This window comes from Bufo gargarizans, chromosome 1 (genome assembly GCF_014858855.1).
Source record: "Bufo gargarizans isolate SCDJY-AF-19 chromosome 1, ASM1485885v1, whole genome shotgun sequence".
Classification (NCBI taxonomy): Eukaryota; Metazoa; Chordata; class Amphibia; order Anura; family Bufonidae; genus Bufo; species Bufo gargarizans.
The window spans coordinates 12,050,043-12,066,772 of NC_058080.1; the positions used below are offsets into that span (position 1 = coordinate 12,050,043).

The 16,730-nt window shown below is 45.8% G+C and overlaps 2 protein-coding genes across 4 annotated transcripts in view; one reads left to right on the top strand and one right to left on the bottom strand.

Annotated features, from left to right (window-relative positions):
* Nucleotides 1–16,730, bottom strand: part of LOC122938780 — a 291,534-nt gene that overhangs the window by 130,116 nt on the left and 144,688 nt on the right. Inside the window, exons 25-28 of one of the 3 annotated variants that reach the window (XM_044294565.1) lie at nt 14,367–14,652; nt 14,079–14,242; nt 10,451–10,495; nt 9,612–10,312 (exon numbers count right to left, since the gene is read on the bottom strand). The exons of the other annotated variants lie outside the window; for them this stretch is intronic. Of the exons in view, the coding sequence (XP_044150500.1) occupies nt 9,714–10,312; nt 10,451–10,495; nt 14,079–14,242; nt 14,367–14,652 (1,094 nt within the window). The 3' untranslated portion in view covers nt 9,612–9,713. Of the gene's footprint in view, nt 1–9,611; nt 10,313–10,450; nt 10,496–14,078; nt 14,243–14,366; nt 14,653–16,730 lie in introns of those variants that run through there. 3 annotated transcript variants of the gene reach the window in all.
* Nucleotides 1,220–5,177, top strand: LOC122938795. The gene is made up of 2 exons (XM_044294577.1): nt 1,220–1,688; nt 4,684–5,177. The coding sequence occupies exons 1-2, from the start codon at nt 1,296–1,298 to the stop codon at nt 5,038–5,040; spliced, it is 750 nt and encodes a 249-aa protein (XP_044150512.1). The 5' UTR covers nt 1,220–1,295; the 3' UTR covers nt 5,041–5,177.

The window sequence follows — 16,730 nt, forward strand, 5'->3', positions numbered from 1 at the left end:
ATTTATAATACCCTCATAGTGCCCCCAGTATTTATAATACCCCCTATAGATCCCCTAGTATTTATAATACTCCCTATAGTGCCCCTAGTATTTATAATATGCCATATAGTGCCCCTTATATTTATAATACCCTATGTAGCGCCCCCAGTATTTACAATACCTCCTATAGTGTCCCCGATATTTATAATACCTTCCTATAGCCCCCCAGTATTTATAATACCCCCTATGGTGCCTCCAGTATTTATACACTCAATGCTCAGTCATCTGGTGGACCCCTATACTCAGTCATCTGGTGAGAACACATGCTCAGACACCTAAAGGACACACATGCTCAGTCATCTGGGGGACCCACACTCTCAGTCATCTGGGGGACCCACACTCTCAGTCATCTAGTGGACCCACACGCTCAGCCATCTGTTTGATGCACATGCTCAGCCATCTGGTGGACCCGCATGCTCAGTCATCAGGTGCATCCACACCCAGTCATCAGGTGGACCTGCACACCCAGTCATCAGGTGGACCCACACGCTCAGCCATCTGGTGAACCCACATGCTCAGCCATCTGATAGACCCACTAGCTCAGTCATCTCGTGGACGCACATGCTTAGCCATCTGGTGGACCTGCACGCTCAGTCATCAGGTGGACCCACATGCTCAGCCGTTTGGTGGATCCACACGCTCAGCCATCTGGTGGACCCACGCGCTCAGTCATCTGTTGGACCAGCATGCTCAGTCATCTCATGGACCCACACGCTCAGTTATCTTGCTAATCTGCATGCTCATTCATCTGAAGGACACGCACATCTTCCCCCCTCCCTCCCCACAGCCAGGTCTCTGCATACAGATCCTCTGTTCACTGCAGGACAGTCAATAGAAATAACTTTGAGCCTTACTTGTTAGGGGGGAGCAGAGCCTCAGGAGGAGAATGGGAGTATAAGTAAGAAGAGTCCTTCAGTAAGGAGTGTAATAAAGGACTATAACGTTGGCTGCCAGGGGGGCAGGAAACTGATCATGTTCAGAGCCCATTCCTAAGAAACTTCATTGTGGGACACATGGGCAAAGCAAAAAATTGTGTTAGAAAATCTGTAAATTAAATTAAAACTGCAATTAACAGCTTTTCAGGACTTTTGTTATGAAATCATTAAGGGGTTAAAGTCAGGAAATTGTGACCTCCTCAGCACATCCCATTCGAATATGAAAGGAAGTGGTGAGTGCAGAAACCGCTTTGTCTCGTCAGATTTTCATCATTTCTCATCAGCCGTTAGAAGCAACATCCAGATCTCCTCCACATATTGATGAAGATGTCTTCTCCCGAGAAGAGACCGAGCCTTGTCCATCTGCAGAGGCTTCGCACCCCGGCTCTGATTGTCCTGCTGCTCTTCGTGGAGACGCTGCTGGGGTTGAGGTTCGAGTGTCCTGAGTTAGAAGAAACGGGGATCGTCTACTGCCTCCTGTATTTATTCCTGCCGGCATCTTTCTTAGTTATTTCTAATTTACTGCTCAGATCAAGAAGAACTTCCAGTGCATCTCTACCACCACCGGATGCCCATATTATGTATCTCATCATAGAACTCGGGAAAGCTCCTCTGATCTGGGTCTTCATCATTCTGCTCAATCGGGAGTTTCTCTCCTGCCTCTTTAGAAATGTGCACACTGTTATACAACGTCGGCTCTTCCCTTCCTTACAGGTGAGGATTAATGAGGGTGTGATAGGCCAAAAGGAAACCGCTTATCTTATATCTGACTGAGACGTCTATACAGTGACTGCTGCTTGAATATTTGTGATCATAAATTTGATTTACTGTAAACTTACATCAAATTTTTACACAAGTCCTAAAAGTAAAAAAAGAAGTCATAAATAATAGATCTGGAGGAAAATGCTCCAATATCACATGTCTGAGAGCGGTAAAAGTATGTTAACCCCTGCTTTCAGTATCTGGTGTGACCCCTTTGTTTCCGGTAATTGTTGATTAGTCCTACACATCAAATTGGAGGAATTCTAACATGTCCTGCATGTTGACAACAGCTTTGGAGGAGAAATTGGGAGAAATTGATCAACAGGTCACAGTTCTCTTTCCTATTACCAGAACATCCCATTTTGGCTAAATTTTTTATCCTACTGAAAATACATACAGGGACTAGCCCCTGAAGGGTAGACCTATTGTGTCAGGCGTAGATAGCCTGACGGCCAACATGAGCACATATGTTAACACCATCTTAAGACCATTTGTGGTTAGAGACACAATTAAGGTACTTAGGAGACTTGATGGTATCCACTGTAATGAAGGGACCTTCAAGGCTAGCCTCGATGTAGAGGCACTCTACAGCTTCATTGCACCTCATCTGGGCTGTAGAGCAGTGCACACCGTCATAGAACAGAGAGGGGATCACCTCTCTAGAAATGTATTTGTCGAGAATCTTACCCAGTTCATTCTTGAACATAGTGTTTCTGTTAACCAAGCAGATCTTCCACCACCTCAGAGGTATGACCATGGGCAGTGCCTGTGCCCCCACTCATGCCACTATCTCTTCCTGGCCTGGTGGGAGAAGGAATAAGTATTTTGTGACACCATGGACTACTGGAGATCTCGGATCCTGTTATGGATCCGGTACATAGATGACATTTTGCTGCTATGGAACGCTGATTAGAACGAATTCAAGGAGTTTGTTTCCATACTGAACCAATTGGGCCTCTTATTTTACATCAGAAATCGATGCTGTCAGTATATCATTTTTGGATCTATCACCATCAACAGCAGTGGCAAAATAACTGCAAACATGTACTGCAAAAGCACTGCAACAAACAGCTTGCTGCTCTGGGATAGTGGACATTCTATAACCCTAAAGTGCGGTATTTCAGAGCCCGCAGAAATTGATCCGAATTCACAGATTTCAGAAAAGACCTAAAAGCACGGTTTAGTAGGAGATTTAGGGGTAGGGCTGTGACAACTTTTCAGTCACCCAGAGAGGTTGGATGTCACTGCTAAAATGAGATGTGTTATGGATAGGGGGAAAAAAGTAGAGGGTTAGTCGACGACAACCCTGAAGTAAATTGAGGTGTAGTCAGAGATTAACTGGCAGGGCACCAAAGGGTGGATCTGGAGATTCTTTTTGATGGAAGGTGAGAATATAGACAGTGTAAAATGGGGTGTTCAGGGTGTAGAGAGGCTGCCAATGATGGTCACCTATGTGCGGAGACCTGCTACATCATAGGTAAAAGACAAAGACGGGTGAGGCATATATGTAAAAACATATACACCTAAAAAAGTGACCCCACTGTTCATGCTATTATTCATCCCAACTGAAGATGGTGCTACGATTTCCTTAAAAATGGTAGATTATTTCACAGGAGTACATGTAGTAGACCAGATAGAGTGGTATATCTACACCCCTCTATGACCATGGTTTCCCTGAGAGATTCGGGATGCCACTAGCTCACGTTCAGTCCACAGCGTGATAACAGCCAAACATTAAAAACCAATGGAAGATGAAATTAAAATGAAATTGAACTCCCTTCACCAGGGAGGAGTCTTGTGGGATAAAGCTCAAGACATCCACAAAACCACCTCCCTCGCCTGTAGAACCTTCGGAGGAAACAACAGTATTTTGGATGGTACTTCTTGTCAATTCCTTTATTGTAAAGACAGGTGTAGCTCAAGGCATTTCGAGGCTATCAAGAACCCCTTCCTTGTGTCAATGCCCCGCACATCCCCCACTCCACTTTTTAATGAGCAAAGGACTAAAACCGAAAAGAGGAGGTCCATAGGAGATCACTGGCCGGCGGTGCATATTTACGTGCCTCGCCTTCTTCCCACATCATTTTGAAGCGCATGCGCACAAACCCCCGTGCGCTCCAGATATGGACTCCACAATCCTCCAGCCGTACCCTCCTCCTCTTTCTCCATAATCGCCAAGACGACGCTAGAAGCGATATTTATGAATTTACATAGGGGGGCTATTGCTAAAGAAGCCCTCTATGGACATTTAATTATGTTTTTGTTTTTAAATAAACTAGTGCGTTCCACTGTGAAACGCATCACTCCCGATACCGGAAGTGACGCCACAGATCCACTTCCTGGCGCTCTTTTTCCCTGCTCCTGTCTGTTGCACGTGTATATAAATCCTGACACATCATTGTTTACTACTGCTCCTGAGGAAGGGGTTCTTGATAGCCCCCAAACGCGTTGAGCTACACTAGTACCGTCCAAAAGTCTGCTGTTTATTCCTAAGATTCTACAGACGAGGGAGGTGGTTTTGTGGGAGTCTTGAGCTTTATCCCACAAGACTCCTCCTTGGTGAAGTGAGTTCAATTTAATTTTAATGTTTGGCTGTTATTACGCTGTGGACTGAAGGTGAGCTAGTGGCATCCCGAATCTCTCAGGGAAACCACGGATACCGGTCCATAGTCATAGACCGGTACAGATATACCACTCTATCTGGTCTACGTACTCCTCTCGTAGCACCATCTCCAGTTGGGATGAATAGACTGGCGCCAACAGTGTGGTCACTTTTTTAGGTGTATATGTTGTTACATATATGCCTCAACCCTTCTTTGTCTTTTAAAAATGAGATGTGGACAGAGAAGAGCACCTGCACTAAGCCTGGAAGGATTGTCTGCTGGGTGGAGTCACCCTTTAAGTTTTCCTCCTTTGTTGTAAATCTGCTACGTTTTATTCCTTACAGATTTGTGGCCTTGTGCTCCTGGTTCTGTGCGTGACGCTGGATTATTATTCACCGCGCTTCCCCTTTCTACAGAAGCACCTGCAGTACTATAATCGCAGGCGGCACGAGGAGCTCGTCCTGCGGGAGATTGAGGTTGTCGTCCAGGAGGCGGCCGATGAGAAGAGGAAGGCTTATGCTCAGTCTATGATCAGTCCACATCTGGGTGAATTAAACCCTGAAGACCCAGGGATGCCGGATGTGATGTTACACCTCATACAGCAATATCAGGCCAAGGTGCAGCAGGGATCGGCAGGCGAGAGGAGGGCGGAGCCTACAGAGCAAGTGGGGCAAAGTGAGGGTCCGCTGCAGACCCTGTAGGCGAGCAAAGCTAACGACACCAACAATCATATGGTATATCACTAACGTGTGAGCCCGGGTGCACTCCAACTGCATAGAAGTAAAGCTCTGCGGAATATTTTGGTGCTATATAAGTAAAATAAATAAGTAAAGCAGAATCATTGTATGGTCTTAATATGTTCAAGATCTCTTATTGCTGTCAGGAAATTATAGCATTCCTTTTCCCATTACCTGTTCAGAGCAGATACTTCTCACAGCTGAGGGTTTGTTACAGTTACATCTATCAGTGCTGCCAGTGCTTTGTGCTCACTGTGTTTATACTGAAGCCACCAAAGAAGGTGGGGTAGGAAAAAAGTCCCAGTGGTGTCCCTCCCCCAAAAGCAGAACCCCTGCCCCAACAGGAGCAACTCCACTTCTCAGTGGCCAAACCCTGACTGTCACCCAAATGGCCCTTCTAGTTTCCTCCAAGACTTTGTTCTTGTGCCAACGTGTTTCTCCTTTTAGATAGATGGCTGCTCAGAGGACCAACGGTAGAGGCAAGATGGTCATGATAGTGGCGGCATCAATATGGTGGCGGGTGCTCTGCTTTTAGGCAGAGTTACTGTCAGTAAAAACAGGGACTTTTTTTCACCCACCCCAACTTGTTTGGAGGCTTCAGTATATTTCTGAACCTTGGTACAACAGAACAGAAAAACCACGGTTTAACTCCTGCATTGTGGCTTCATCGGGTTTCTCTTGGCATTGTTTGTTGGCCACCACTGTTGATCTCTGGGCTACTGATACTTCTCTCAGTGATGGAGAGTACTGATACTGAGTACTGATACTAGGACTGATTTAGAGAGTCATCATCCTGTAAAAGCCACCCTGATACTGGTTCCAAGTGTGAAGGCACAAAAACACCACCCACAGCAACCAAGCACAAACATCACGAGACCCTGAAGATACTGAATACAAAAAACTTCTGTATTTATAATTTAATAAAATGTAAAATTGCTCTTCAAACATGGGGCTCATTTGGTTCATGCAAGGTGAGATGGAGAGAGGAGGGTACCCCCTCCCGGGATATAATAGGGGAGAATGCTAGTCACAATACTTGAGAGTGTTGTTCTGTGACCTGTGCAGAGGGAGAGTGAGCTATGACCATCACCTACTGACTGCTATGGAGAGTGTAGTGGGCATGCTTTGTGACTGGTATAAAGGGATGGGGGGTACACTGCGACCAACATCAATTCACTTCTGTCAGAGATTGTTGTTGGCATGATCTGTGACCCTTGAAGAGGTCTTTGTGCATGGAGGGGATTACGATGAGCTGTGATCATCATCTATTGACTTCTATCCGATTACATACCTCCCAACTTTGTAAACAAACAAAGAGGGACACGTGCCGCGAAGCCTCGCCTCTAACTCCGACCAAAACATAACTATACACCTGATCCCACCCAGTCCCCTTAATGCCCCTACATAGTAATGATTCCCCCTTCAAGCCACTGCACAGTATTCATGCCCACATTTTGCCTCCTTCACGGAATTATGCCCAGCTGTGCCCCCAGTAATATGCCCACATTGTGCCCCCAGTAATATGCCCACATTGTGCCCCCAGTAATATGCCCACATTGTGCCCCCAGTAATATGCCCACATTGTGCCCCCAGTAATATGCCCACATTGTGCTCCCCAGTAATATGCCCACATTGTGCCCCAGTAATATGCCCACATTGTGCCCCCAGTAAAATGTCCACATTGTGCCCCCAGTAATATGCCCACATTGTGCTCCCCAGTAATATGTTCACATTGTGCCTCCCCAGTAATATGTTCACATTGTGCCCCCAGTAATATGTTCACATTGTGCCCCCCCCAGTAATATGTTCACATTGTGCCCCCCCCCAGTAATATGTTCACATTGTGCCTCCCCAGTAATATGTTCACATTGTGCCCCCCCAGTAATATGCTCACATTGTGCCCCCCCAGTAATATGCTCACATTGTGCCCCCCCAGTAATATGCCCACATTGTGCCCCCCCAGTAATATGCCCACATTGTGCCCCCCAGTAATATGCTCACATTGTGCCCCCCCAGTAATATGTTCACATTGTGCTCCCCCAGTAATATGCCCACATTGTGCCCCCCCAGTAATATGCCCACATTGTGCCCCCCCAGTAATATGCCCACATTGTGCCTCCCCAGTAATATGTTCACATTGTGCCCCCCCCAGTAATATGCCCACATTTTGCCTCCCCAGTAATATGCCCACAGTGTGCCTCCCCAGTAATATGTTCACATTGTGCCCCCCCAGTAATATGCTCACATTGTGCCTCCCCAGTAATATGCTCACATTGTGCCCCCCCAGTAATATGCTCACATTGTGCCCCCCCAGTAATATGTTCACATTGTGCCTCCCCAGTAATATGCCCACATTGTGCCCCCAGTAATATGTTCACATTGTGCCCCCCTGTAATATGCCCACATTGTGCCCCCCTGTAATATGCCCACATTGTGCCCCCCTGTAATATGCCCACATTGTGCCCCCAGTAATATGCCCACATTGTGCCCCCAGTAATATACCCACATTGTGCCCCTCACAGAATGTAAAAAAATAAACACCACATACTTACCTTCTTCCCAGCAGCAGCAGGACATCGGCTGCTCTGGTCTGTGAAGGAGGCGGAGCCGAGGCTGACTGCCAGCCAGCCCCTCCCCCGCACAGACCAGAGGTGTGGAGTCAGCAGGAATGATGAAGCAGGGAGCCGATGCTGGCTCTCTGCTTCATTATGGCAAATGTCTCTGCTTCCTATGGACGCAGGGACAGCTGCCAGAAAGAGAGAAATACCTCCCCCATACCGGGACAGCCACTGAAATCCGGAACTGTCTCTCCGGATCCTGGACGGTTGGGAGGTATGAGATAATATTGTGGGCATGCTCTGACCATCACTTATTGACTATGGGATAGTAATGTGGGTATGCTCTGTGACCTGTGTGGAGGTCATTCTGTAGGGAGCGGTAATGGTGAGCTATGGCCATTGCCTACGGACTGTGGAGGAGTTTTGTGGGCATGCCCTGTGACCTGTGTGGGCAGGGGGTGGAGGTGAGCCGCCTTCAGTTTTTCTTTTCTTGTGAAGTTATTGTTGCATTTTGCATTTACACCGGGTAATAATTTCATGAGGTTTTATTACCTTCCATCTCTGCACGTAGCTCCTCAGTTCTTATTATCAGTTCTAACTTCCATCTCCCTGAAAGAAGTTTACTCTGGGAACGTCGTCGGCGTGTGTCTGTGCAGGAGTGTTTTTAGAATGTATAAGCCCCCCGGGCACCTTCATGGGAACCTCTTACAAGCGTCTCCTTACACTAATTTGGCGCAGTGGTAATACAAGGCCTCTTTCATATGTCTGTGTCCGTGATGACATCGGTGACAAGATGGTCAATGGTTCCTCCATGAAGATGTCCATGATGGGACTGTCCTCTGCCCAAACCCCTGAAGACACCTGGTCGGCGAAACATGTCGGGGGGCAGCTAGTGATGTTAGCGTTTTAGCCAGCGGTAGCCTGGCCTGCACCTATGTCTGAGAGAGATACAGAGTATAAGAGCCTAGTCCAGGAATGCGGCACAGTAGCTAACACTGTGGGAATAACAGCGTGCAATATATAGGCAGAGAGACGCCTGAATAATGAAGGACGTATGAAACAAGCTGCTGCAGTGCACAGAGCCACCTAGTGGACACACTCGATAATCATAGACTATACTGTCATAACCATTAATAGGCAGGCAATGCTGACAATGTTAATTATAGTGTCAATATAGAGTTCTAATTAAGTTATTTTAAGGACAAGTAATAAATGTTACATTTTTGAATTATTAACACGTGTCAATTGAGGGACACTGATGGTCCCAGTGGCCAAATGTAAATAATAAAAGAAAAAAGTCCCAACAAGTGTTAGGGAGATATATGTAAATCAATCCATATTCCATGGACACCGCTAGCCTCAAAATACATTTTCAGAAAATGCCATCCATGATGTGTCAGTGCTTTTCTCTGACCCATAGACTTATTTAGGCATGTTTGGTCCTCATCACAGGCCAAAGTGGTCAGGGCTCCTGGGTTTTTCACTGATCCATGGTCAGCGGAAAATCACTGATGTGTATATAAGGCACAATCAGTGTCTGGTCAGTGACTGAGAGCCAAAACCAGGAGTGAAGGCTACACCGAGATAAGGTAAAATGAAAAGATCTTCAACTTTTCTGTGCTTTTGACCAAATATTGACTGTGTGAAGGCGACCCAAATACGCTAAATGAATAGGTTCTTGTGCCGTTCGTGGAGAACACAGACAGAACACGTACTGTACATGATTCACTGAGGTGTGGAAGAGGCCTTACATCCACCCTGTGAGTCCATGCACCTGTGAATATGTGACAGTATCCTGATGGCTTTTGATGCAGCTGATTGACATTGTGCTGTTATTTAGTCTATGATCTACATGTCCCTGCATCATGCTGGTTGACACATATTTTTTATCATGACTATGTTTAGTATGTTTTTAGCCCTTCTCTTGCAGTCTTGGTTCATGGCGATGTCCCTGGATCCATGGAAGACAAGATGACGCAGAATGTATTGATGATTTTATTGTATGACATAAACCACCAGAATAATCTCCACCACTGATAGCCTCGCCTTCTTCATCATGTCCCCGCCAGGACTGATCTGTTAAATGACTTTTACATTCCCCTTTGTGGAGTAGGACAAGTTGCTCCAATCAAAAACCTCGCCCTTTGGGGTTTCATTGCCATTAAATACTTTTCGGAGGGACTTTATTGAGAGCACTTTGTTCCACATGTTCAGCTCTTTAATCTTTCCGACGTAGCTCTGAGATTTCTCGAAGCCATTGCCGAGTTCATCTTGATCTTGACCCAGAATTGCGATGCCGCCTGCACGCACGGTGTGTCTCCTTCGGTAGAGTTTGTTCCCGGATCTTCTGCCGTTGATCCACAATTCACATCGTCCTCTCCGGGATTCCCAAGTCAGACAAAGATGGTTCCATTCCTTGCTATGATCCAGTTTGGGGAACATTAGTCCCTCCCCACTCATGTAAAACCCTACGTTCCCATTACTTTCCTGCCAGAGATTTAGCTCATCATAAAATAAGGTACGATAGGAAAACAAGATGGTCTCCCTGTTCTCTGAGACATTTAAAGCCAGCTTCATGCAGAGGGTAAAGGAGGTCAAGCTCATCGGCCTATTCGGGGTCAGCAGGACGTAATCTGTAACACTCTCCTCTGGGAAAAGGAAATATCTGCCTTCAAGACCTGAAAACGACAGAACAGCGGAATCAGTACCTGACGCTCTGGAGATGTGTGCAGTTGGAGTAGACTTATTTCCAGCCAGAGGAGCTCAGTGACATCCTCGGACTGCATTTCCAGCAGTCTTATACTTGTGATACTTACTGGTCACCGCAGAAAGGTTTTCATTTTCAATTACTTCCACTTTACCTGTAAGAATTAGGAAATGATCAGTTATACATTTAGAGGCTATGGACGGCGTTGTCATGAGAGCAATTATTTTCCATATATTAGTGGTTACATTGCAATAAGTTTCAGGCTGCAATCTTCATTCCTTTTCTTTTCAAAATTCTTTATATTATCATTTTCAATATATAACAACAACGTAGGCGATACAGGTGACAAATATAGAGATAGCAGTGGAAAGTACAACGGTGCGTAAGCTAATGGCGGTCAGTCTTTACAGAACTGGTAAACCATTGCGCTATTGCAATGCATGTTCAGGTAAACAAGCTTGCCAAGTAGGCACAATCTAGAGACCTATCAAGAGTGAACAATAACTGCAGTTACAATTGGGCTTTTAGTCTTATTGCTGTTACCTAATTCAAAAAGTAAAAGTGGGAAGACAGGGCGGAAGGTCTAGGTAATGGGGTGGGGGGCTTTCATGACCCACTGTAGCGCTCCATTTTGTTCAGACTGGATTATATGTTCCAAGAAGAATAGGAATGTGAGACAATCTTCATTCCTTCATTCATCTCCAGACACAATTGTATTCAGTTTACAACCAGCTCCTACTTCTCTCACATGGATGTGTCCCTCCCAGTAATACATGCTGGATCTGTGCATCCCTCCCAGTAATACATGCTGGATCTGTGTGTCGCTCCCAGTAATACATGCTGGATCTGTGCATCCCTCCCAGTAATACATGCTGCATCTTGTGTGTCGCTCCCAGTAATACATGCTGGATCTGTGTGTCCTTCCCATTAATACATGCTGGATCTGTGTGTCCCTCCCAGTAATACATGCTGGATCTGTGTGTCCTTCCCAGTAATACATGCTGGATCTGTGTGTCCTTCCCAGTAATACATGTTGGATCTGTGTGTCCTTCCCAGTAATACATGCTGGATCTGTGTGTCCCTCCCAGTAATACATGCTGGATCTGTGTGTCCCTCCCAGTAACACATGCTGGATCTGTGTATCCTTCCCAGTAACACATGCTGGATCTGTGTGTCCTTCCCAGTAATACATGCTAGATCTGTGTGTCCTTCCCAGTAATACATGCTGGATCTGTGTGTCCTTCCCAGTAATACATGCTGGATCTGTGTGTCCTTCCCAGTAATACATGCTGGATCTGTGTGTCCTTCCCAGTAATACATGCTGGATCTGTGTATCCTTCCCAGTAATACATGCTGGATCTGTGTGTCCTTCCCAGTAATACATGCTGGATCTGTGTGTCCTTCCCAGTAATACATGCTGGATCTGTGTGTCCTTCCCAGTAATACATGCTGGATCTGTGTATCCCTCCCAGTAATACATGCTGGATCTGTATGTCCCTCCCAGTAATACATGCTGGATCTGTGTGTCCATCTCAATAATATATGCTGCATCTGTGTGTCCTTCCCAGTAATACATGCTGGATCTGTGTGTCCTTCCCAGTAATACATGCTGGATCTGTGTATCCTTCCCAGTAATACATGCTGGATCTGGATGTCCTTCCCAGTAATACATGCTGGATCTGTGTGTCGCTCCCAGTAATACATGCTGGATCTGTGTGTCCTTCCCAGTAATACATGCTGGATCTGTGTATCCTTCCCAGTAATACATGCTGGATCTGTGTGTCCTTCCCAGTAATACATGCTGGATCTGTGTGTCCTTCCCAGTAATACATGCTGGATCTGTGTGTCCTTCCCAGTAATACATGCTGGATCTGTGTGTCCCTCCCAGTAATATATGCTGGATCTGTATGTCCCTCCCAGTAATACATGCTGGATCTGTGTGTCCTTCCCAGTAATACATGCTGCATCTGTGTGTTTTTCCCAGTAATACATGCTGGATATGTGTGTTCCTCCCAGTAATACATGCTGGATCTGTGTGTCCTTCCCAGTAATACATGCTGGATCTGTGTATCCTTCCCAGTAATACATGCTGGATCTGTGTATCCTTCCCAGTAATACATGCTGGATCTGTGTATCCTTCCCAGTAATACATGCTGGATCTGTGTATCCTTCCCAGTAATACATGCTGGATCTGTGTGTCGCTCCCAGTAATACATGCTGGATCTGTGTGTCCCTCCCAGTAATACATGCTGGATCTGTGTGTCCCTCCCAGTAATACATGCTGGATCTGTGTGTCCCTCCCAGTAATACATGCTGGATCTGTGTGTCCCTCCCAGTAATACATGCTGGATCTGTGTGTCCCTCCCAGTAATACATGCTGGATCTGTGTGTCCTTCCCAGTAATACATGCTGGATCTGTGTGTCCTTCCCAGTAATACATGCTGGATCTGTGTGTCGCTCCCAGTAATACATGCTGGATCTGTGTGTCGCTCCAAGTAATACATGCTGGATCTGTGTGTCCCTCCCAGTAATAGATGCTGGATCTGTGTGTCCCTCCCAGTAATAGATGCTGGATCTGTGTGTCCCTCCCAGTAATACATGCTGGATCTGTGTGTCGTTCCCAGCAATACATGCTGGATCTGTATGTCCCTCCCAGTAATAGATGGTGGATCTGTGTGTCCCTCCCAGTAATAGATGGTGGATCTGTGTGTCCTTCCCAGTAATACATGCTGGATCTGTGTGTCGCTCCCAGTAATATATGCTGCATCTGTGTGTTCCTCCCGGTAATACATGCTGGATCTGTGTGTCCCTCCCAGTAATACATGCTGGATCTGTGTGTCGCTCCCAGTAATAGATGGTGGATCTGTGTGTCACTCCCAGTAATAGATGCTGTATCTGTGTGTTCCTCCCAGTAATACATGCTGGATCTGTGTGTCACTCCCAGTAATAGATGCTGGATCTGTGTGTCCAGGATGTTCCATTCTTCTCTGATAACTGACTTGCATGTGCCTTCCTGCCTGTCTACAGTTCACAGTATGATCTGCCTCCTTGGATAATCTCATCTCTCTAAAAATTCTGGCTTTGTTGTGTGCATCCTCCTCCCCCTCCCTGCTGCTATCTCTAACACTGGGAGAAGGGAGAGGGAGAGAAGAGACAGATGCCACAAGCAGCGCTCTAAATGATTTATGTCCAATTCTACAGATCCAGCAGCGAGGTTAAGGACAAACACTCTGTAGAAGCAGAATGGTAGGAAATGATCACTGAAGAATAATTAGAAAGATATTTAATTCTGCATTTAGGAAGCAAATGAGCAATTAAATAAATCAGTAGAAAGGTGTCCATAGCCTTTAAGTCTGATACCACAATATTATAAACCTGATCTCCTCTGTGCTGCTGAAGTGACCCTTCTTCTGTATCTTACACTGCCCCGTCACATCGAGCCTTTTTATGAATGGATCATACCCTTATAGCACCAGTATGCCTACATCCTGAAATACTCTGTGCTGCTCCTGGTCCTACTATGTTACTGTTAGCTTGTGACCTTCCACTTGTCTCCATTGCATACTATATACAGAGTCAATACATAGATTTTCCCTTCATCCGGGGCAGAGATCTATTTTGCTGACCTAGGTTAGTATCTAAAGATCAGGAAGGACTGTGGGTACTCATCCTGGTACCCAGCGCCTGGGTTATGTGCCCCCAGCGATGCCCAGGACTGTGTATTGTACTCTACTCACCTTGTTCTTGAGCTATTTCAGCAAGTTCACCAAAGACTTGAACCTCACACAATGTCAGGTACTGATTTTGGTCTGGTATTACGACGGTCACGTATCTCCCCTCCATTCCTTTGCAGTCGAAAGACAATGTCTCTCCATAATTAATTCGCAACACGACTCCGCACCTGAAAGAAATGGCGACTGTTCAACACACCTCTTCTCCACTAGGCTTCCCTGTTCTTGGGATCGGCATCCACCCTGGAGCCTTTCTGATCTGACATTGGATGACAAGCCCTTAACAAGTCTTACCTGGGGTTCCCAATTCCACCATTCTCAGCTGAATCCCCAATAAGAATCTGAGCCCCGTTGATCCTTTCTGGGCAACAATCCCCCCGATTGGTGATTGCGACGGATGATATACGATAACTGGACTTAAGGTCTAAATTCCACCAGGGTCTCAGCTCCTTTCTGGTGTGCGTGCATTCACCCGCATTGTAATTGCTGGACAGAGAGCCGTCGATGGCTGTTCTTACTTCAGATCGTTTGCCGTAATAAGACGACTGGGATGGAATGCCTTGAGGAGCCAGGTTTTTTACTAGAAAAGGAAGTAAACACATGACACAATGTATCAGAATTATATAGGAATATTTGATATTTGCCACCGTTTTCCTGCACATTTTGATTGAATCGCTCCTATACAAAGTGCTGTGTTAAATATTCTCCTTGGTCACACTCTAAATAGAATTATAAGCGGCACACTCCACGTCTCTCCTTAAACTTTGTGCAAAATCTGAATTAACATCACGTATGGCAGAAACACAACTGGTGAACTTTGAGAAAAAACAAAATAAAAATTGGTGATCATACAAGCAGAGCTGAAGGATAAAAAACGTGACAAGTTTGTAAGAGACAAATCTGATTATGACACGGGACATGTGTTTGATTGGAATATGAGTAGGAGGAGACTTCAAAGGCGGAGACCTACAAGACGCCAAAGAAGTGATTATCGGAGTAGTGAATCCGATTCAAGTCAATCAGACGATATGAATCAAACAAAATCTGATCAGGATGGGATGGTTTATTTCCCTTTAGACAAAGGATCAGAAGAGGCCAGCGAAAGACCGCGGCTCCAAAGCGTCAGGAAATCGAGAAGGATGAGAAAACAAGTCTCGTGGAAAAAAGAACTGATTCTAGTGCCAATAGGACTATTCCTGGGTCTGATAACTTGGTGGTGAATCTCACGGGGGACGAGTTGCCCTCGGGCTGTATAAGGGCCCTCATTTGGGGGCTCGGATACAGCTTGACTGAGCAATTTCGACCCCGTGGGATTTGAGATAGATTTGTTTAAAGCAATTAGAAAAATGTACCTTCATAAAATGTTTAAGGGGGTCCCTCAGGTTGAGACACCGCGTGCGGAAGTACAAATACCTGTCTGTCCCGACCCCATGGGTTTTAATGTATCCACCAAGTTTGATGAAATGGAAATGGAATGTTTAGAGTTTCTAGTGGGGGATGAAAACCCAGTGGAAGAAAAGAGTTCAGAATTGTTTACCGGTGGTGTGACGTCCACGTTTTGTCCCCCTATGCCCGCAGGCTGCAGCATCGATATTTTCCAGCAACAAGTGATGAGAGATGTCCGTGCGATAATATATCCCGAGGCACCATTTAATATCAGTCGAGAAGAGCGTCAGGCTCTTGACTGGTTATGGACTCGGGATGACATCGTGGTGAAGCCTGCGGACAAGGGGGGCAACGTGGTACTCATGTCACGTTCATATTATGTGGAGGAGGCGATGAGGCAACTAACAGATCTTGAGGTCTATAAAGGGATAGAGGGGAACCCAGTAATGAGTATTCAGATGCAATTAAGGAAGCTGATTCAAGGCTTTATAGACATAGGTTTTTTAAGGAAAAACATGCTGGAAAAATTGGTTCCTGCCCATCCTACCCAGCCTTGTTGGTACTTCCTCCCAAAAATCCACAAGTCGCTGAGCCACCCCCCGGGACGTCCTATCGTCTCAATGGGGACCCCGGTCTCCTGTACGTTTGCCAACATGTATTTGACTAGATTAGAAGACAGATATGTGTTTTCTCTATCCAATCCATATCTGAAATACATCAAAGTATTCCTCCGTTTCGTGGACGATGTCTTTATGATATGGTCAGGAACCGAAGAGTTATGTGGAGAATTTGTGAGGTATTTGAACAATAATGATATGGGAATTAAATTTACATTGACTTTTGGTGGCATGTAGTTGGAATTTTTGGATGTGGCTGTCGTGGTGAGGGACGACGAGTTGGTCACGGAGAGCTTCAGAAAGCCTGCGGCGACCAACTCCTTGCTCCACCATGACAGCTACTTTCCTGATTGGGTGAAAAGGTCCCTTCCATATGGACAGTTTATTAGATTGCGGAGAATCAATAGTCATACAAGTGGTTACCTCCGCCAAGCTACAGAGTTGAAGCAGCGTTTGGTGTCTAGAGGGTACCCGCAGCATGAGGTGAATGCAGGGATGCACAAAGTGCTGAGTGATTTTTCTCAGCATGATCTATTGAAAAAACCGAGAGGTAATAATAATAAAAAACAATTGACGAGTAAGGGGCATGGGAAAGAGGACAAAGAAATGGACAGGTTTACTTTTACCTTTAGGTTCAGCCCGATGGCTGAAAAAA